This window comes from Trichoderma evansii (genome assembly GCF_050947405.1).
Source record: "Trichoderma evansii strain SZMC 28006 chromosome Unknown GGI43scaffold_29, whole genome shotgun sequence".
NCBI classification, from domain to species: domain Eukaryota; kingdom Fungi; phylum Ascomycota; class Sordariomycetes; order Hypocreales; family Hypocreaceae; genus Trichoderma; species Trichoderma evansii.
The window spans coordinates 250,182-267,149 of NW_028145177.1; the positions used below are offsets into that span (position 1 = coordinate 250,182).

The window sequence follows — 16,968 nt, forward strand, 5'->3', positions numbered from 1 at the left end:
AGTTCTCCATACCACGTTGACGGCTGTATGATCCACCCAGGATGGATGTAGAGAAGCTTGTGGAGTTAGAGAAGAAGAACTTTTCTTTTGTCGAGGCATGTTTTGATGCTTGTCCTGGTCCCATCTACTAGTATTAGCCGCCTTGCAAATCAGGGCGAAGCGCTTCCTTACACGGTCTCTTCCCCCCGTTACCACGCAACATCGAAATTGGCTTTCCCATTCAGCTCTTTTTTACACACTCTCTACGTAGGCCCCAGCGTCTGAGTTGCTCGTACGAGTAGTGCCATGCAAGCCTTCCTAGACAAGAAGATAGCCGCCTTTCCTAAAAAAGCTTCCCTAACCGCCCGTGGCTCGATCGTAGTGCCAGCCCGACCAATATCAGCGAGCCATTCCCGGCAGACTGAGCTTTTCAGATACACGCGCTCCGTTTCATGTACATGTCCAATTGGGCTTAGTTCGTCTTGTTTCATCCGGACAGCCGCCCAAGGTCCATGATGGATTCTCGTTTCTAGCCTCTGACAGATGATGCATCGCAAACTTAAAGCAGGCGTATGTCCCCCCGGCAGCCTGCTCTTCTCTTCCTTTTCTCCAGAGTCATTTTTTGTTTTTGTATCTGTTTTTGTTTTTCCCCCAAAGTTCACTCAGAGTTTTTTGTTTATTCTTTCCTTTTTCTCCTTGTTGTTTACTTATTTCCTTCTTTCTTTTCCCAAGTTGCGGAGAATCTCCTGCTGTCATCACCAGTATTTTTGAGTTTCTCCCCCTGCAGACGACTCGCCGCTGTTCCCCCTCTTACAAGGAACAAGACCCTCAAGGTAGACCGCATTGCAGGCCATTCGGTCAGGACCGCGAGGACCTCCGCCAGTCAAGCACCTTTAATACCTAATTGTTTCATTTTCCTTGTCAACGAGCCGGTCTCGTATCACCTTATCCAAACACCAGTCTCTTTTCAACACTTCCACACTCTTCTATCATTTGCATATTATTCGCCTTCTCCACCCGTCACAACTATATTCTTTTCCCTCCCGAATCAAAACTGCTCGACAACTGCTTCGCAATGCCCAGACAGACCAAGAACTCCGGCGAGCAGGGCTACGGCGGCCTCCCGTCTGCCCTACCGCCGTCTTCTATGTACCCTCAGACACGAATGATGCCCGAGTCCTACTATGTCCCTCCTTCTTCAGCTATGCCGATTCCCTCGCCGCTTCAGACCTCTCAACAATCGCAATACGGGCCATACTCTACTAGTGCCCCTTCGCCAACTCTCCCCATGGTATCGTCTCAGCCATCCCAGCATCGGCCTAGCTCTGGAGCCTGGAGTCCACAAGACGACCAGCAGCTCCTCACGGCTCGCATGCAAGGGCTCAACTGGAATCAGATCAAGGAGCAATACTTTCCATCGAAAACACCTAATGCTTGCCGCAAGCGCCATGAACGGCTAATGGAGAGGAGAGGATCCGACGACTGGGACGCCCGAAAGATGCAAATACTGGCTAAGGAGTACATGAGCATGCGCAAGGAGATTTGGAGCGGTCTGGCAGCCCGAACTGGAGAGAAGTGGAACGTTGTTGAGGCCAAGGTAAGTCCAAAATTCATTCTTCTATTTGTTTCTCTATTCCCTTCGTATTGCATGCCTCCTATCCCTGTTATACACCTACATAACAGGGAACATCTATTCGTTCTTTTCACCATCCCTTTATTTTCTCCTTAATCGTCGCCAGCCATTGCTAACATTGTATGTCCTTCTCCCTCTCTAGTGCATGTCCAACGGCCTCAAGAACCTCCAGAGCGCAGCCCGTGCCGCTTCGCGCCGTGACCGTCTCGAGACGGGAGCACTCACAGGGTATGACGACGATAGCGGTATTTCCGGCATCGGCCTGACTCCCGTTGATGAACTAGACGCTTCCTACAGTAGCCCTGCGACGAGCTCGTCCGGCACTCACTCCTATTCCAGCTCCGCCAGCTACCACCAACAGCAGCATCTCCAACCTCACCCCCAGTCTCACCTCCACCCTCAGCACCACCAGAGTTCCTACGGAATGGGAACAGCGCCCTACTATGGTGGCCACGGCTACTCGTCAAGCGTGAGCTCTACCGCGAGCATGGGCCACGGATATGCGTCCCGCGGGGGCACCGGAAACAGCCAAGACAGCAGTCCATACATGGATAGCCAGCGCCTTTCTGCCGAGAGGGGGATGGAATCTCTTGTCCGTCGTCCCCGTGGAGGCGAATACTGAGATGCCTCTCAAACACACTCTTTTATAATTACACTGCCCCTTCGCCTTTTTGTTATACCGCCCCCTTTCCTTCATTTTATTTTGACTCTTCGCCACCTTGGCACCCAAAAGATTCGTATTTATCAATGCGGATCACTACAAATGAGCTATGCCTCCATTCCTTAATTGTCTTTATACAGTTGTTTGCATTGATGGGCACAGTAAAGGCGTAATATGGCGTTTTTTGACATTACTTAATCCCCGTCTACGCTAAATTCAGGGACAAAAACAGAACTGAAGGAGAAAAAAACAGTTGCTGCAAGAAAGAAAAACAAAAAAAAAAAAAAAAACGCACAGGATATACAGATTGATTGATGGATTTTTCGATTGACCATTAATATTTAAGAGCATTTTTGGGTCTAATTGCAAAAGGGGAATATCATGGGATGAAAACAGCGTTTTAACGATGTATAATAGTGACAGAGGGATCATATGCATAGGAATTCGGTGGACCAGAATTATAAATGTCTTTTTTTTTTCTTTTCATATTTTGCTCATCACTTTTGACGATTGTACTCAATATCGTCTATTTATTGTACAAACAGTGTTGCGTGATGCCTCTAATGCCTCTAATGTACACGTGCCACCCAGACACTATATCAAAACATATGCATTTCTCCTTTTTTTTCTTCCTTTTCCCGCCGTACAAAGAGATCATCAATTATTCCTACAATGGGTGGTAGTAAATCACCGTCTTGGCTTTGCCGTCTCTCCATTTTCGACCGCTGCTGCAGCTGCCATGCCTGCCATTTCTTCAAGCTCCTCCTCTTCCCATTCTCCGTCCTCATCCTCTCCAAAAATGCTCTTCCAGGCTCGACTCCACATATCCTTCTTATGCAGTAATGCAAGAATCATCACACCAGGGAGATGCCACACGCTTGCCCAGAACAGACCCCGTGCGCTTCCTTTGTGGCCTTGATGTTTCCAAAACCGGTAAGCCTCACGGGCCTGCCAGAGGTTGAGGGGCGTGCTGGTCAGAGCAAAATACCAATCCGTCACGCCGGCCGCACAAAGACCGAAGCACAAGGGGAAGAAGACAAGGCTGTATCGCAATGCAACGCGCCCGTTTCGCGCCGGATTTGTCCATGCGAGCATGCGCAGGCCAGCAGCCTTGTACTCTTCACGAACGCCCCAGCTCAAAGCCATGAAATGTGGGAATTGCCAAGCAAAAAGTATACCCCCAAGCAGCCATCCACCAATGGAAGATCCGTCACTGGCCATGAGGAGCTCCTTCCAGGATCCGTCCTTTGTGGCAGCTTCGCCAGCAGCGGCAGCCCAGCCCATCAAAGGTGGGATTCCACCAACTACGGCACCAACCCATGTGTTGAATGCGGTTACCGCTTTCAATGGGGTATAAATGCCGGCATAAATGACAATATTTGAAAGACCCAAGAATGACACAGTGGGGTTGACGCCAAAATAAAGAGCGCTCACGCCGGCCGCTCCGCAAAGGGCGGCGAACAAAGCCGCCGCGCGATTCGAAATGAGGCCTCGCACCAACGGCCGGTTCCTGGTTCTTGTCATCTTGGCATCAGTGAATGGCTCGTAAAGCATGTTCAGAGTGTTGGCGCTCGCAGAACAAAGCGCAGTTCCAGTTGTTAAAAATAGAAGCGTCAGTGGGCTTAGACTTGGCGTCTCAGTCATTGTGGGCATCAGCATTTCGGGAACCGGGTATAGCGCATATGGTGCCATGGCCGACAGAACAACGAGGAAGGTCAGGCGGGGCTTTGTGAGCGACAAGTATGCAGAAAATCTTCGACGAAAGGAATCCTTCGGCTGCGACGCCGCGGCGGATGTGAGGAGCGAGGAGGCATCGGGAGGTAGAGGAGCTTCGGATGATTTAGATTGAAGAAGAGCTTGCTTGCGGGCCTGTCGCTGTCGGTGGGGAGCGAGCTGTGAGATCGATTGAGGTGTTTGCGATGCAGGCTTTTGTGGTGGGGTTGACGAGGTTGAAGTTGAGGTCGCTCTGGAATTGCGCCTCGATATTATAGACTCAAGGCATCTCGATCGTTCGAAAAGCCTGTTCTGAAGAAAAAATGAGCCGCCTAGTGCTGTAGCAGAGCTTCGAGGAGCTTTCAAGCTCGGGCTAGTAGAGAGCCATCTTCGTGTTGTTAATGTTCGAATACTGCACTTAGACAGTAATTGAAGCTCAGGCGCAAGAGCTATGACCAATGGTGACCGCATAATCGCCGAGTATCAGAGCGCATGGCGTCCCACGCAGGCCTCAATCCATTCTCTGATACTCCCAGCGGACTTTTGTCGTTTACCAGCTCGGCAGCAGCGTTGGCGATCTAGCGCAGATCTGCTGATAATCTGGAGTTTTCTCTGCTTTCGGATATCGGGTCGGCGCACGTGATTAAGCACGTGCACCGCCAGTGATCGTCCTGAGGCAATATTGGAGCGCGCCTATTGTGAACACTGGCCGGTGGCATTGTAAATACGTCTCTATAAAGAAAAGTTCTCATTTTTCTTTGCTTTGTGATAAACATATTATTTTTAGTACGTGAAAATCTTCATATTTCCCTTTAGTGTGGTGCTCATTTCGTCCATTGGTGGTGATATACCTGCCGAGGCCATAGCGATACTCGCGCTTCAGTTGCTTACCTGTAGCTTTAGGCCAAGTATAATCAACGCTCAAAAATTCTTGATTTATAATTAATAAATCTAGCGTCTTTTACATCTGTTTAAATCTAGCCTAAGCATCTTTTCAGTGGTTAATTGCAAAAAATGCCGTCTCTGCTGGATGCTCTCCGACAACGGAGTGCTATCGACTGTGATACACTTGATAGCGAAGGTAGAGACAACGTTAATGATGGAATTTGAACATACAACTAATGCAATTATCTAGTGGCCAAAAGTCTGGGACCTTTCGTTGATTGCACATCAAACCAGGTATTCAATGAAACCCATGGTATTTATCCCGCAATTGGACACTGACCGTACATTAGGCTATCGCATATTTCGAGCTATCTAAGCTTGCGGCGGGCGGTATTGGTTTACACTATGAATCGTTGATAAAAGAGAGTATAGACCAGTCCATGAGCAGCTTAGGCGAGATCCGAGGCCAAGTGCCGTTAAAGGAATTCGTTGTCGAAGTTATGGTGCGCAAGTCTCTGTCAGTTTTAAATGTTTATGCTCATGGGCTTAGATGGTCAAATTGCAACTATTGATTGCTCCTCATGTTACCGGATATCTACATGTGCAGACGAATCCGAATCTTTCGTATTCACAAACGGGCACTGTGAATAATGCCAAAAGTATGCACAAATCTATTAGGGGGTACCGAAGAATGAACAAAGCTAACATTTACAAAAAGGAATTATTGCCATATTCCAAGCACTGGCACCTGACTTCGACATCAAACGTATCTGCATAAAGATATCCGCTACCTGGGAAGGTCTAAGTGCATGTCGAGCTTTGGAAGCAGAAGGAATAGCCACTCTCGCGACAACTATGTTCTGCATGGAGCAGGCCGCACTTGCATCCGATGCCAAATGTACATATATTGCTCCATATATCAACGAGCTGAAAGTTCATTTCGAGAAAGGGTATGTGGTTTCAATGCTACTCTTTGAGCAGACTAACTCTTTGTAGGTACACTGATCCTCACAAGGCCTTTTCCTTCTGCCGTGAAGCACAGGCCTACTATGATGCCAACAATCATCGCACCCGCGTTCTTGCTGCATCTCTTACGTCTGTTGAAGAAGTCTTGCAACTTGCAGGTGTTCATCATGTAACAATTTCACCTATTTTGCTAAATGAGTTATCTCGTCTTGATGCTACCACTGTGAATAGCAATTTGGGGGAGTATTTTGCAGTCACACTGCCCACCGAGAGCTTAGATCCAACGAGATATTCCACTATTCTGGAAAATGAGAGCTCTTGGAGGCTTGCTTTTACTAGAAGCGGCTTTGGAACGAGCGAGGGCAAAATAATCCAAGCGATTAACTATTTCTCTGACTTCCAAGAGAAGCTGGAAGAGATTGCAGGGAGTTATACAATCTGAAGGATTAGTAAGCATACGTTAGAATTCGCCGCTTGTGTAAATGAGCTTTGTTGGAGATGTATGTAAGCTGCCCTGTTTTACTACAAAGAAGATGGCTGTCAAGCCCTTTATTTCTATCTATTTTTGCTTCCTAGTGATGTCAACGTTTCGAAAACGGCAATAAAGAATGTTAGAAAGCTTCTAAAACATCAATGCGTCGGTTAAGTACTGATGAAGAGGTTCTATTTGAACATAGGTAATTATTATTGAAGTCAACAAGAATTCCCGAGTGTGAGGTTGATGAAAGAAGCAAACGCATGGATGAAGGTATAGTATAAGTGATACCGTCTAACATACCAGCGTCTAGTCATTATTATAGACAAAGACTGCTATGTGTAGATTTATCACAACATGCCTCTGAGGCTAAACAAAGACTCTTTGGGATGTTCTTCACAATGGCTTTGGAACATCGACATTTGTGCTCAAGCCAATAGAATCTATGATTAGATTATCTCCTTTCATATATTTTGCGGATATAGAAACTATTCATATTATTTGTCTATGTTCTAAAGTTTTCTGGTCGTTCATAGTATGATATACTCTACTTGATTCTTCGTTTTTATGAGTGCTGTTCGTCTAACTTATACTAATACCCTTGCGCAGTCGTTGAGAGCAAACTACCCAACTTTTCGTTCCCTGTTTTCTCGATATACTTGCGCAGACCATTCAGCGATCAAAAATTGTAGTCGTATCCTTGAATACTAATACGATATGGACAAAAATACTGGCATAGAGGAATTCTTCCTTGGCGGCGCCGAATGGACTTCAGCTATTACCGAGAGCAAAGCCCAGGAGCGGATCGATCTCGCCGTTTCACCTAATGATGAGAAATGGAAAGACACGTATCGAATGTTTCAAGATGTCTTTGCAGATGTCGATACGTCGATTGGTCAAATCCTAGCTTCCAATTTTACACAGCACGAGATTCGTCTGTTCATGCTGTCTGCATCCAAAATCTTGAAAGCTATACAAGATGATAATACGAGCAGATTTCACACACTGTTACAGACACGATTTCGAGATGTTGCACCTGACATAATCACGAAATTGACGATGTTGTATTTTGGGCTTCCTATTGAGCCAATAGACTTCTCATTAACTGATATGACCTACAAAATGGAGATTCGAGAGCCAGAGCCCCTACGATATGTCGTTGATCCGCCTCTACTTTTTTTAACAGCATATGAGGAGCGTAATTGGGGTAACGAGGTCCTTATGGGTGAGCTTGATAATTGTTTATTTAGCTTTGCATACGTCAGTCGCTAACATCTGTCTAGGGAGAGAAGATCGGACATATCCTGTGCCCGTCCAGCAACCACAAAACTTGCTATCAACCATCCCAGCCGATTTTTTGAGTAGCCCACCGTTTCAAAAAGAGGCAATTGTGCAAGCAGATAATGATGAAATGCTACAACTTAGAGGTGGCGAATTAGACGAGGATAGCGATTGGGGAATGCCGGATGAAAATAGCGATTGGGGCCAAGAAGATGACGGCGACCTTAGCTACGTCGCAAGCAGCAATGAAGACAGCAGTGAAGATTCTAACGCAAAAGAAAACAAAGAGGAGAAAAGTCTCAGCCGCCAAATACCCAACGAAAGTGATGAAGTTGGCGGCGATGTTGAAGTAAGCGATATCGACGAGAATTATGGATATGTAATCCCAAATTCTGAGTGGGATAACTCCATAAATCTTTACGGCTTCCAGGGATTTGCGGCTTTCTTACCAGGAGATCAGCCAACGTATGAAGACGCCGTTAGAAGATTGCTCTCACTCAACCCCCAAGATGGCACGAAATTTTCCATTGTGCATTTTGACGAGAAATCCAACAAGGTCGATATCATTCACGACTCTTTTCCCTTGGGCTCCAACAGTACAACTCTGGATTATATCTCTAAACAGGATCTAACTTTGCAACCTTCATTCTTCATAAAGTTGGAAAACGAATCTACACCTGATCACTGGCAGCCTAGTGAAGCGGAATTGGCCGCAGGTGTCTCTACAGTCACATGGATTCGAGACGAGAGGATTGCTCAAGAGTTGACTGGTCCCCTTTCATGCTGTTACCTGACCTTTCTGAAATCCAACAGCTCCGGGTTAACCCAAAAAGAAGTGAACAGATGTGATTTCGATCAATACAACGCTTATGTCAGAGCAGCCTTTGAAGTTCTATTAGGTCCTCCTCAGGGCTGTTTTCATCACGCTATTTTCAGCATGTACAGCCCTAGTATCAAATCCCGTACTTCTCTAGAATATGGGATTACGGCAATTAAGTCTTCTGATATAGAGCTACTGGCCTCTAACTGCGGCAAAGAGCCGTTGGAATTGAGATGCACTGGACTCGATGACAGAAATGAAATGATCTTTTTTCTACCGAGCTATTATAATATCAGTCACCTACCACGTATCTGGCACAGCAAAAACGATATCAGTGAGGTGTTGAAAATTATTCGGAAGATGGTATTGTTCGCTTTCGGCGACAGCGTTAAGCACCTCAAATACGTTCGCTTGCTGCACGGCCGTGAAACATTAGGGCCAAAGGCCAACAGGAATCAGAAGTACTATTCTATTCCAATGTCTGATGACCTACCCAAAAACTCTGTGATTCACTATGCTTCGGATTTATCAGAAATAATTGCTGATAAAGATCCTTTTGCTCTTCTGTACCCGGAGTGGGACGAAGACTACACTTTTCTCTATATTCAAGAGCCTAATGGAGACGGTGAAGCTGAGGGCCATGTTCATATGCCGTCGTTATCTTCAACAGTGGATGAATTCAGAAACAAAGTGTTCGATCTCATGCAAATCACCGGATATAAGCCAAGCCAAGAAATGCGCCTGAGCGACGGCGAATCTTTCATAAGCATCCAACCTAAGATAGAGGACGGGCCTGCAACTGCCAAGGATGATGCTCCATGTTTTTTCATTGGATCTAAAACCACAAACGAAGAGTGGTTCAAAATCCGCGCTAGAATTGCTTCTCCTGCAGCAACTATCAAGATTATTGATTCTATCAAGTGGAATTGGCGAGCTGAAGACGAAGAGACCAGCATCTGGGGTCCGCGATATAGACGAATGACAGAGGCTCAAGCTGCGAAAAAACTGAAAAAGAAGGTTAGCTGGGCAAAAATGGCGGAGGTTATTCAAGAGAGAGTTGCTTCCAAGCCATTTGAGTCGGATGCCATAAGAGCATCAATAGAAGACGAAGAACCTGTGAAATCTAGTCATTCAGACTGGGCCCAAATCCAGTCTCGCAAGATGAAAGCTGCAAGCGATAGTGAAAAGCGGAAAAAGACATGGGCAACTCAGCCCAGCATCTTTGAATGCCACGGAATAGTCCCTTGGCCAACCAATTCAGGTATTCAACTTCCAATGAATACGCCACCCTCTGAACATATGCTCCGTACTGGACCTCGAATGCCTCTAGTGAGTAAAGCCATCTTGACACCCACAGAACAAGCAGAACTTCAACGCGTCACCTGGGATTTGCGAAATCTTTGCTTAAATCGGACGGCGAGATGCCCGTATGATGGCTGTAATTTTTCGTACCGACTTGACGATGAAAATGCTATGAGAAAGCACCTGAAAGCATTCCATACAGCACGAAAGTGTATGTGGTGTGATGAAACGTTATTCGCCCACTGGGGCACGGCAAGGATCAATCGTCATATTAGAGAGAAGCATAAAGATGAGCTCATGGAATCACTCGGAGTTAGCAAAGCATCAATCCGGCGATTTGAGAAAGAAGGAACTATTTCCATCCCACTTAGAAGAGTCAAAAAGCGCCTTAGGCGCACAGCTTTGGCGCTGGCGTCTGAGGATGCGGCTGTCGAGAGAAGGAAGTCGCAGGAGCCTCATCATGACAAGGTACCTGGATATTGTGATCGCTGTGGTCGTGACGCAAACTACTTCAACAACACTGAACGAGTATACCATGGCAATCACTGTAAGCCGGGCATTTTTAACGACGCGAAATGCAAGTTTTGCACCGTCTGTGGTAAGACCGTATGGCTAAGCGCAATAGAAGCCCACAAGAGCGGCAAATCAGACGGACAGCTAAACCATTGTTCGCATAACGTGGACGACGCAGATGGCCCTCACTGTTCTCGCTGTGGATTCAACGTGTCTCGTCTGCCACAAGATGGACGCGACCGACATCAGCAAGGATGCAAGGGATTCGGCGCCTTGTCTGGCCGATTTTGTCTCTATTGCGGTGAAGAGTTTCGAAATACTGAAACTCAGGTAGATTGGGATAGAAACAAGGCTCATATGGTTGCATGTTTCAAAAATAACCCAAGCGCGGTGGGTGTGCTCGAAGAGCCAGAAATCGCAGCTTTCAACCAGCAACAGAATAATCTTCGACTCCAGATAAACAGCGCTCTCTCAGCCACCGTTTCTGAAAGAGGACAAAATGGAAAAGGCAAAGGCGTAGATGGCAATAACGACGAAGAGCCAATTCAGAGAAGGCCAGCAAAGAGGGCCAAGGCAGTAATACATGGCCGAGTGGCAGCCGATTCTTCAGCTGAAAACAATAGCACTGCATTACAAGCAACGAAAGATGCAGCAGCCAATCTAGATGTCTCTCAACCTCTAATATCTAGTCCCAACACTGATCGTCATAGCCAAGAAACTCTCGGAGGCATCCTGCGCCAGAGCATTTCTGACATCCCGCTTGGCGAATCATCTCCTAGACATTCTACAGACGCCCCTGATAGCACATCGCAACAAAATTTCTCAAGAATATCTCCGAGTCGACACGCAAGTCCGGGTTTACCAGCAGAAGAAATTGAAAAAGAACCCGAATTTGAAAATAGAGCTGAGTCGCCACTGTTTGTAAGTTCCAGCTCTTCAGAGGCTGGTTCAGACGTGGGATCACTCTTTGGTGAAGATGTTGAACAGGACGCACAGCAATATGACGACGGAGACTCCGAAGATGAGCTTTTGACAGATCCCTCAAAATCTAAACGCAGGCAGCCAAGAGGAAGAAAGCGGGAGAGACAGGCCGATCGCAATTATCAGTTCGAGAGCGAAGATGATGACAGTGAGACTGACGAGGAGGGACAGCGCTCTAGGCCCCCCCGACGTTCACCATCGCCAAATTGGCGAAGAATACTTGGGCCTGAAGATCCAGAATTTGTGCCCTCCGAGGAGTTTTACTGCTCAAAGTGTTTCCGCAAAGCTCCCAAGACCCATAAGCGGGATAGATCTCCCCTTGGAAGGAAGAATGAAATTGAGGTATGAGATCCATTTAAGCACACATAGTAAACAACTCATTTTTTTACATCTTGCTAATTAATAATCCTCTTATAGCTTCATCATGACCCTGGCCGATGCTGTGGAATCCGCCGTGGAATCGGTTCAACCAAGAGACTCCCCAACCGCAGCGGCTGGATCCCAGCAAGCCTCATGCCAAAGCCCCTTTCCACTCTACGTAGAAAGTTCATACGGCGATATCCCGTCTACGCTCGCACAGTTTACCCCCTTAACGCTACTAATACCAATGGCTCCTACTACCGGTCAGATCCGAACAACGAAAGCAACAGTGCCTGGTGGAGTATTCCCTGGCCACCTTTCAGAGGACCGTCTCCCTTACCTAGTGGCTGGGAAGCACCTGGAGTAGTCGATATTCCCACTGCTGGGAGAGCGCGCCAGCAATTTCAACTAAAGGCGGTACTTGATCCGACATATCGCCAGGGGAACGATGTCCAGTATTCAGATGACGAGGATGAAGACGCTGTAGAGTCAGACAAGGACACTAACGGGAAGAGAAAGAGAGGGGGTAGAATTGCTACCGCGAAGGAATCGCAGAAAACTGCTACCAATGGCGAGACAGCAGCTGCGTCTCGACCAGTAAAGAAGAGGGCACCGAAGGCAGCAAAGTTAAAAGCAGCTTTATTACACAAACAAGCACAGCAATTCATGGAAGGGGAGGCTATCACCCGACGATCGACAAGGAAGCGGCAAAAGACTGATAAGGAGTAGTGTATTGGTAGTAAGATTTTATTTTGTGGTTGAATTGTTTGGCAGCTTGTCTTTGATGTGGTCGTCCCATTACCTGGAGTGGAAATTTGCCTGTTTATTAGATTACAATGTAGTTTTAGTTTTGGTTGGTTTGTCATAAACATTTATTCTTACATCAACTTTGGTCATTATTCGAATCATATAAGATAGACGTATTTTGTGGTTTTGGTTGTTACTTTTATTATATATGCATGCGCCTTTTACGCCCTAGCCTTTTATATCTCTCTTGCTCATGATCCACAAATCCATATAACAATGGCCCATATACACCAGTCCGAAACTCTGGGATGAATGTACCGCTCCAAATGTTGCAATGCTAGAAAGTGCAAAGAGTTCATAAGCTTCCGATGGCTTTGAGCAAAACGTCTACTCCCTCCGCACCGACGTCGCCCTTGTTCCCTAGCAAGGAACCAATATCGCTGAGGATGCCCAAGGGAATGTAGCATCCTGTCTTGGCCTTGTCCAAACTGTCTTTTAATCTGCTGGTATGTTCCCATTCCTTGGCTGCTATTTCAGCTCTCTTAATGACGCGATCTGAGATACCACACATGGCAGCACAATGCATACCGAAACTACCCTCTGCAACACCGTCCTCGAGCTTATACAAGAATGTGATTCTACGCTCTTCATCATCAACATGAATCTGCATGCGCCGAGCACGAATCTCTGGATGGTTTTCAAATTCGGTAGCCAGAGAGTGGTAGTGTGTTGCAAAGAAACCGATGCAGCCGATATGAGTTGCCACATGATGCAGCACAGCTTGTGCAACAGCTACACCGTCGTATGAGCTCGTGCCTCGGCCAAGCTCGTCAAGAATAACGAGAGAGCGAGGCGTGGCCTCAGAGAGGATCTTTTTGGTTTCAGAGAGCTCCACAAAGAAAGTAGATTGCGCAGCGAAAATATTATCGTTAGCTCCCAAGCGAGACATGATCCGATCAACAGGAGTGAGACGAGCTGACTTGGCCGGGACGAAACAGCCAACCTGAGCCATGATGACGGCGATGCATGACTATGAGAATGTCAGTATTTGTAGGCACAGGGGAGTATTTAGGTTGGGGTTGATGAGTAAACTTACCATTCTGAGAACCGTAGACTTACCAGCTGCGTTGGCACCAGTAAGAAGATTAATCTTGGCCTGATCGCCGCCGAGCTTAATGTCATTCGGAATAAAGTCGTCCACGGTATTAATCATGCAAGGATGTCTCAGTTCCTCAAACTCCATTACGCTACGCTCTTCCTCGACGAACTGAGGTCTGCAGCTTGGCTCCCCGAGTGAGGCCGACGCCTTAGCAAGACTCACCAGACAGTCGAGTTGGGCGACAATTTGGATAGACTTGACCCAAGTCTCATAGTCAGCATCAAATTTCCGGCAGAAGCGTGACGAAATTTCTCGAATGAGCTGGGAGTGAGTTTCCTCAGCTTCTTGAAGCTCTCGAACCAGTCCAGTGAGTTGAGGAAAGTACCAGCGCTTGACGTCCTTCGTTGCAGACATTTGACGCCAGCTGGAAGGAATCTTGACAGCTTTCGGGGCTTCTATCTGATAGATTTCCTTTCCAATATCTGTATATTTGAGAGTTTTGCACTTTAGTTCCCCCTTCTTTTCTGCTAATAGATCGTTCAATTGGTCTTTAATATCTTGGATTCGAGCCACGCTGGCATCAAAATCTTCATCAATACCGCTCTCTGGAATCATAAGCTTCTCTTCTTTAACCCTCTGCCGGTTGAATGCCGTGTTCCAGTAAGCCAAAGGCTCTTCCAAATTTGGCATGGATGAAATGAGCTTATCGATCAAACCATTTCCACCTTTGAAAGCAGCAAGAAGAGTCATCGTATACTCAATTTGCTCAAAACCTTCAAGAACACGAACAAAATCTTCTGGCTTGCAAGCACCAGCATGGATACGAGAAATGAGACGCTCAAGGTCAGGCATCTTGACCAGCTGCGAAGCAAACTGCTCACGGACGGTAGGATCATCATTCAGCAGCTCCACGGCATCCAAGCGCTCATTGATGCGATCAATATTACACAGTGGGTGGGCAACCCACTGGCGAAATAGACGCTTGCCGAACGGAGTTATGCACTTATTAAGTATACCAAACAGCGTACCGTCAGTACTGCCATTAACAGTGTTGGAGAATAATTCAAGGTTTGTCAAAGTTTGGCCATCCAAAACAAGAGTACTGTTTTTCTGGATAGGCTTGTAAATTTCGAAACTCCCTTGTGATAGTAAGGGGCCTTCCAGTTTGAGGAATCGGAGATATGAAGTCAGACCGCCGACAGCGGACATGACAAGATCATCATCTTTGAGTTCCTGTAGCGCTTCTGGCCATTCTTCTTCCTCGTCTTCTCCTGTAACGAAGTACTTAGCGCAGGATAGTTCTCGTCGAGAGGTGTCTGCATCCCAAAACTCTGTCCCTGGTTTTAGATTTGTCCATATAGTAGTAGGGGAAGTGTTGTTTTTGAGGATACGAAGAGTTTTTGTCGATAGCCCAGACTTTTCTAGTAAAAGCTCTCGGGGGCCAATCTGAGCAATAAGAGTTTCAAATTTGGTGCGATCGACATCATCAACAAACCCAGAAAGAAAGAATCGACCAGTTGCAGTATCCGTGAAAGCAATACCAAATGCCGGCAAGTCATCCACAAGAGATTCTTTGATGGAGACACAGTACGCAGCCATGTCGTCTTGAAGCATGCTACCATCAACCAAGGTTCCGGCAGTTAAAACACAACCCAGTTTTCGAGAGATGACTTTATCCGCCTTTTTACCGCTCTTGTCTTCTCGCTCTCTCATCTCCTTTCCAAGGTTGGTCTCCATCTGCTCGACACGGGCAACCTTGTACTGTTTGGCAATGAACTGGTTGACCCATTGGTCTAAAGAGCCTTCTGGGACGCCAACCATGCGCATGTTGACTCTGTCAGTCATCTTGAAGTCGAATTCTTGATGACCAATCGTTGCATCTTTTTCGTAAAGTTCATAGAACTTGCCCTTTTTGAAAAATACGATGGTGTCCCAGAGATTCTGTTTGATCTCCCAATACTGTTTCTCAAAAGGTGAAAATTTATTCCACGCGCTTGGAGGGATGAAGAGAGTTCGCGGATCATAGTCAGGGTCATCAGGCAAGCGCTTATCTTTGTCTCTGATGGTGGCCAGCCAGGGATAACGATCGCTGGGCTCCTTCATATATGCTTTCTCCTTTATTTTGGGGTCCTTTGCGCTGACGCGGTCAATTGGCTTAACGACAGGTTGCTTTTCAGTAGAGTCTGGGTTATAAGACCACTGCTTGGCCGTAGACTCAGTGGGTATATCTTCTATGTCCATATCATCAAGAGCTGCAGTATAATCTTCCGTATCCTCCTGGACAGGAGACGAGACGTTGGTGCGTTTGCGTGCTGATTGGGGTTTTGACGGACGCTTCCTCTTCTTCGGCCGAGAAGTCTCTCCGTCTGAATCGTCGGATACAACAAAGTCGTCGATATCATCTGCAGTACTAGTTAGGCTCGTGGTTCTATACGGCGATCATGTAGACTCTGGATACGAACCTTCATCCTCTTGCTCGGCAGTATCGCTTTCACCATAGTCGTCTTCATCATTGACAACGTTGCGTGCCCTACCACGTCTCCGAGTCTGTGAAGCCGCTCCATAGGCAAAAGGCTCATCATCTTCGTCTGAGGACTCGGCATAATTGACAGCCTTCTTTCCCTGCATAGAGTCAGTCAGCAGGCGGGTGTCAAGAGACTGGAGAGAAGATGACACAAACCTTTCGAATTGGACTACTGGGGGCTACATCACTCTCTGGCGCTTCGGCGAACTTGACTTTGGAAGGCTTGACAGTCGATTCCATATTCTCTTGCGAGCTAGGAGGCTCCAGAGCATCGCTAGAGGGCACTGGAGTGGAAAGCTCCGCAAAGAATTTCGTCTTTGGCAGAGAGTTGGCTTTGGCTTTGGTCTCTTTTAGAGGGGAGGACCATTGCATTTCGGACGAGGTCTTTTCCCGAGTTGCGGGCGAGCTTGCCACGGGTGAAGACTTCTGGAAGAACGACATTATCGATTTCTGCTTGGTCGTAGAGGAGCCTCCGGCAGCTGGCCGAGTGGCCTTTGCTGGCGTGCGAGCAGCGCTCGCTGCCTTGTCACCTGCCATTGCGACTCGAGCACAGATGGCTGCTCACGACGAAGTAGAGACAGAGAGATTGGATAGCCAGGTGAATGGCGGATTGCTGGATAACTGGAGCTGGATAGAGCTTGGAATATAACAAATGAACAACGTTGAAAACAAAAGCACAATCGCAGGCGGGCAATTATAAAATCAACACGCTGAGCAGCCAAGCGGCGGCGAGCTGAGGACGAGACGGCATGGGTGAGAGAACCCATGTATGCAGATTGCAAATGCACCGCGTCGCGATCGCGTCTCGACTCGCTAAAGTGCTGCAATTGGGCTTATCTCGCGTAAAGTGGGTGTGCGATAGGTGGATACACTGGCTATCGGCACTGTATCCGTCCTCAAAGCTGGCCTGTATTCAGGGCAGATGCACCTATTGATGTCGGGTACTAGGTGGCTAATAACCCAATCCGTCCTCTTATTCAGTCAACAATTTTCCAGAAATAGCCATAAAATTAGCAATATTCAGTCTTC

General features: G+C 47.0%; 5 protein-coding genes across 5 annotated transcripts; 3 read left to right on the forward strand and 2 right to left on the reverse strand.

Moving 5' to 3' along the window:
- Positions 1–439: 439 nt before the first annotated feature.
- Positions 440–2,722, forward strand: GGI43DRAFT_416940 (uncharacterized protein). Its single transcript, XM_083207354.1, has 2 exons — positions 440–1,576; positions 1,755–2,722. Exons 1-2 carry the CDS (start codon positions 1,055–1,057, stop codon positions 2,232–2,234), a joined length of 1,002 nt encoding a protein of 333 aa, XP_083056064.1. The 5' UTR covers positions 440–1,054; the 3' UTR covers positions 2,235–2,722.
- Positions 2,723–4,562, reverse strand: GGI43DRAFT_416942 (protoheme IX farnesyltransferase). The gene has a single exon (XM_083207355.1). It carries the CDS (start codon positions 4,455–4,457, stop codon positions 2,961–2,963), a length of 1,497 nt encoding a protein of 498 aa, XP_083056065.1. The 5' UTR covers positions 4,458–4,562; the 3' UTR covers positions 2,723–2,960.
- A 131-nt stretch (positions 4,563–4,693) lies between these two features.
- On the forward strand, positions 4,694–6,395 carry GGI43DRAFT_416946 (transaldolase family protein). The gene is made up of 8 exons (XM_083207356.1): positions 4,694–4,772; positions 4,890–4,894; positions 4,942–5,067; positions 5,122–5,165; positions 5,222–5,374; positions 5,422–5,530; positions 5,590–5,821; positions 5,868–6,395. The coding sequence occupies exons 3-8, from the start codon at positions 5,001–5,003 to the stop codon at positions 6,277–6,279; spliced, it is 1,017 nt and encodes a 338-aa protein (XP_083056066.1). The 5' UTR covers positions 4,694–4,772; positions 4,890–4,894; positions 4,942–5,000; the 3' UTR covers positions 6,280–6,395.
- A 634-nt stretch (positions 6,396–7,029) lies between these two features.
- Positions 7,030–12,484, forward strand: GGI43DRAFT_430969 (uncharacterized protein; the record flags this gene model as incomplete). The annotated part of the gene is made up of 3 exons (XM_083209354.1): positions 7,030–7,537; positions 7,596–11,551; positions 11,627–12,484. The coding sequence occupies 3 exons, from the start codon at positions 7,030–7,032 to the stop codon at positions 12,296–12,298; spliced, it is 5,136 nt and encodes a 1,711-aa protein (XP_083056067.1). The 3' UTR covers positions 12,299–12,484.
- Positions 12,485–16,582, reverse strand: GGI43DRAFT_230475 (mismatch repair ATPase MSH6). Its single transcript, XM_083200504.1, has 4 exons — positions 16,096–16,582; positions 15,878–16,037; positions 13,413–15,817; positions 12,485–13,346 (listed from the first exon to the last, which is right to left on the reverse strand). The coding sequence occupies exons 1-4, from the start codon at positions 16,474–16,476 to the stop codon at positions 12,672–12,674; spliced, it is 3,621 nt and encodes a 1,206-aa protein (XP_083056068.1). The 5' UTR covers positions 16,477–16,582; the 3' UTR covers positions 12,485–12,671.
- Positions 16,583–16,968: the final 386 nt, after the last annotated feature.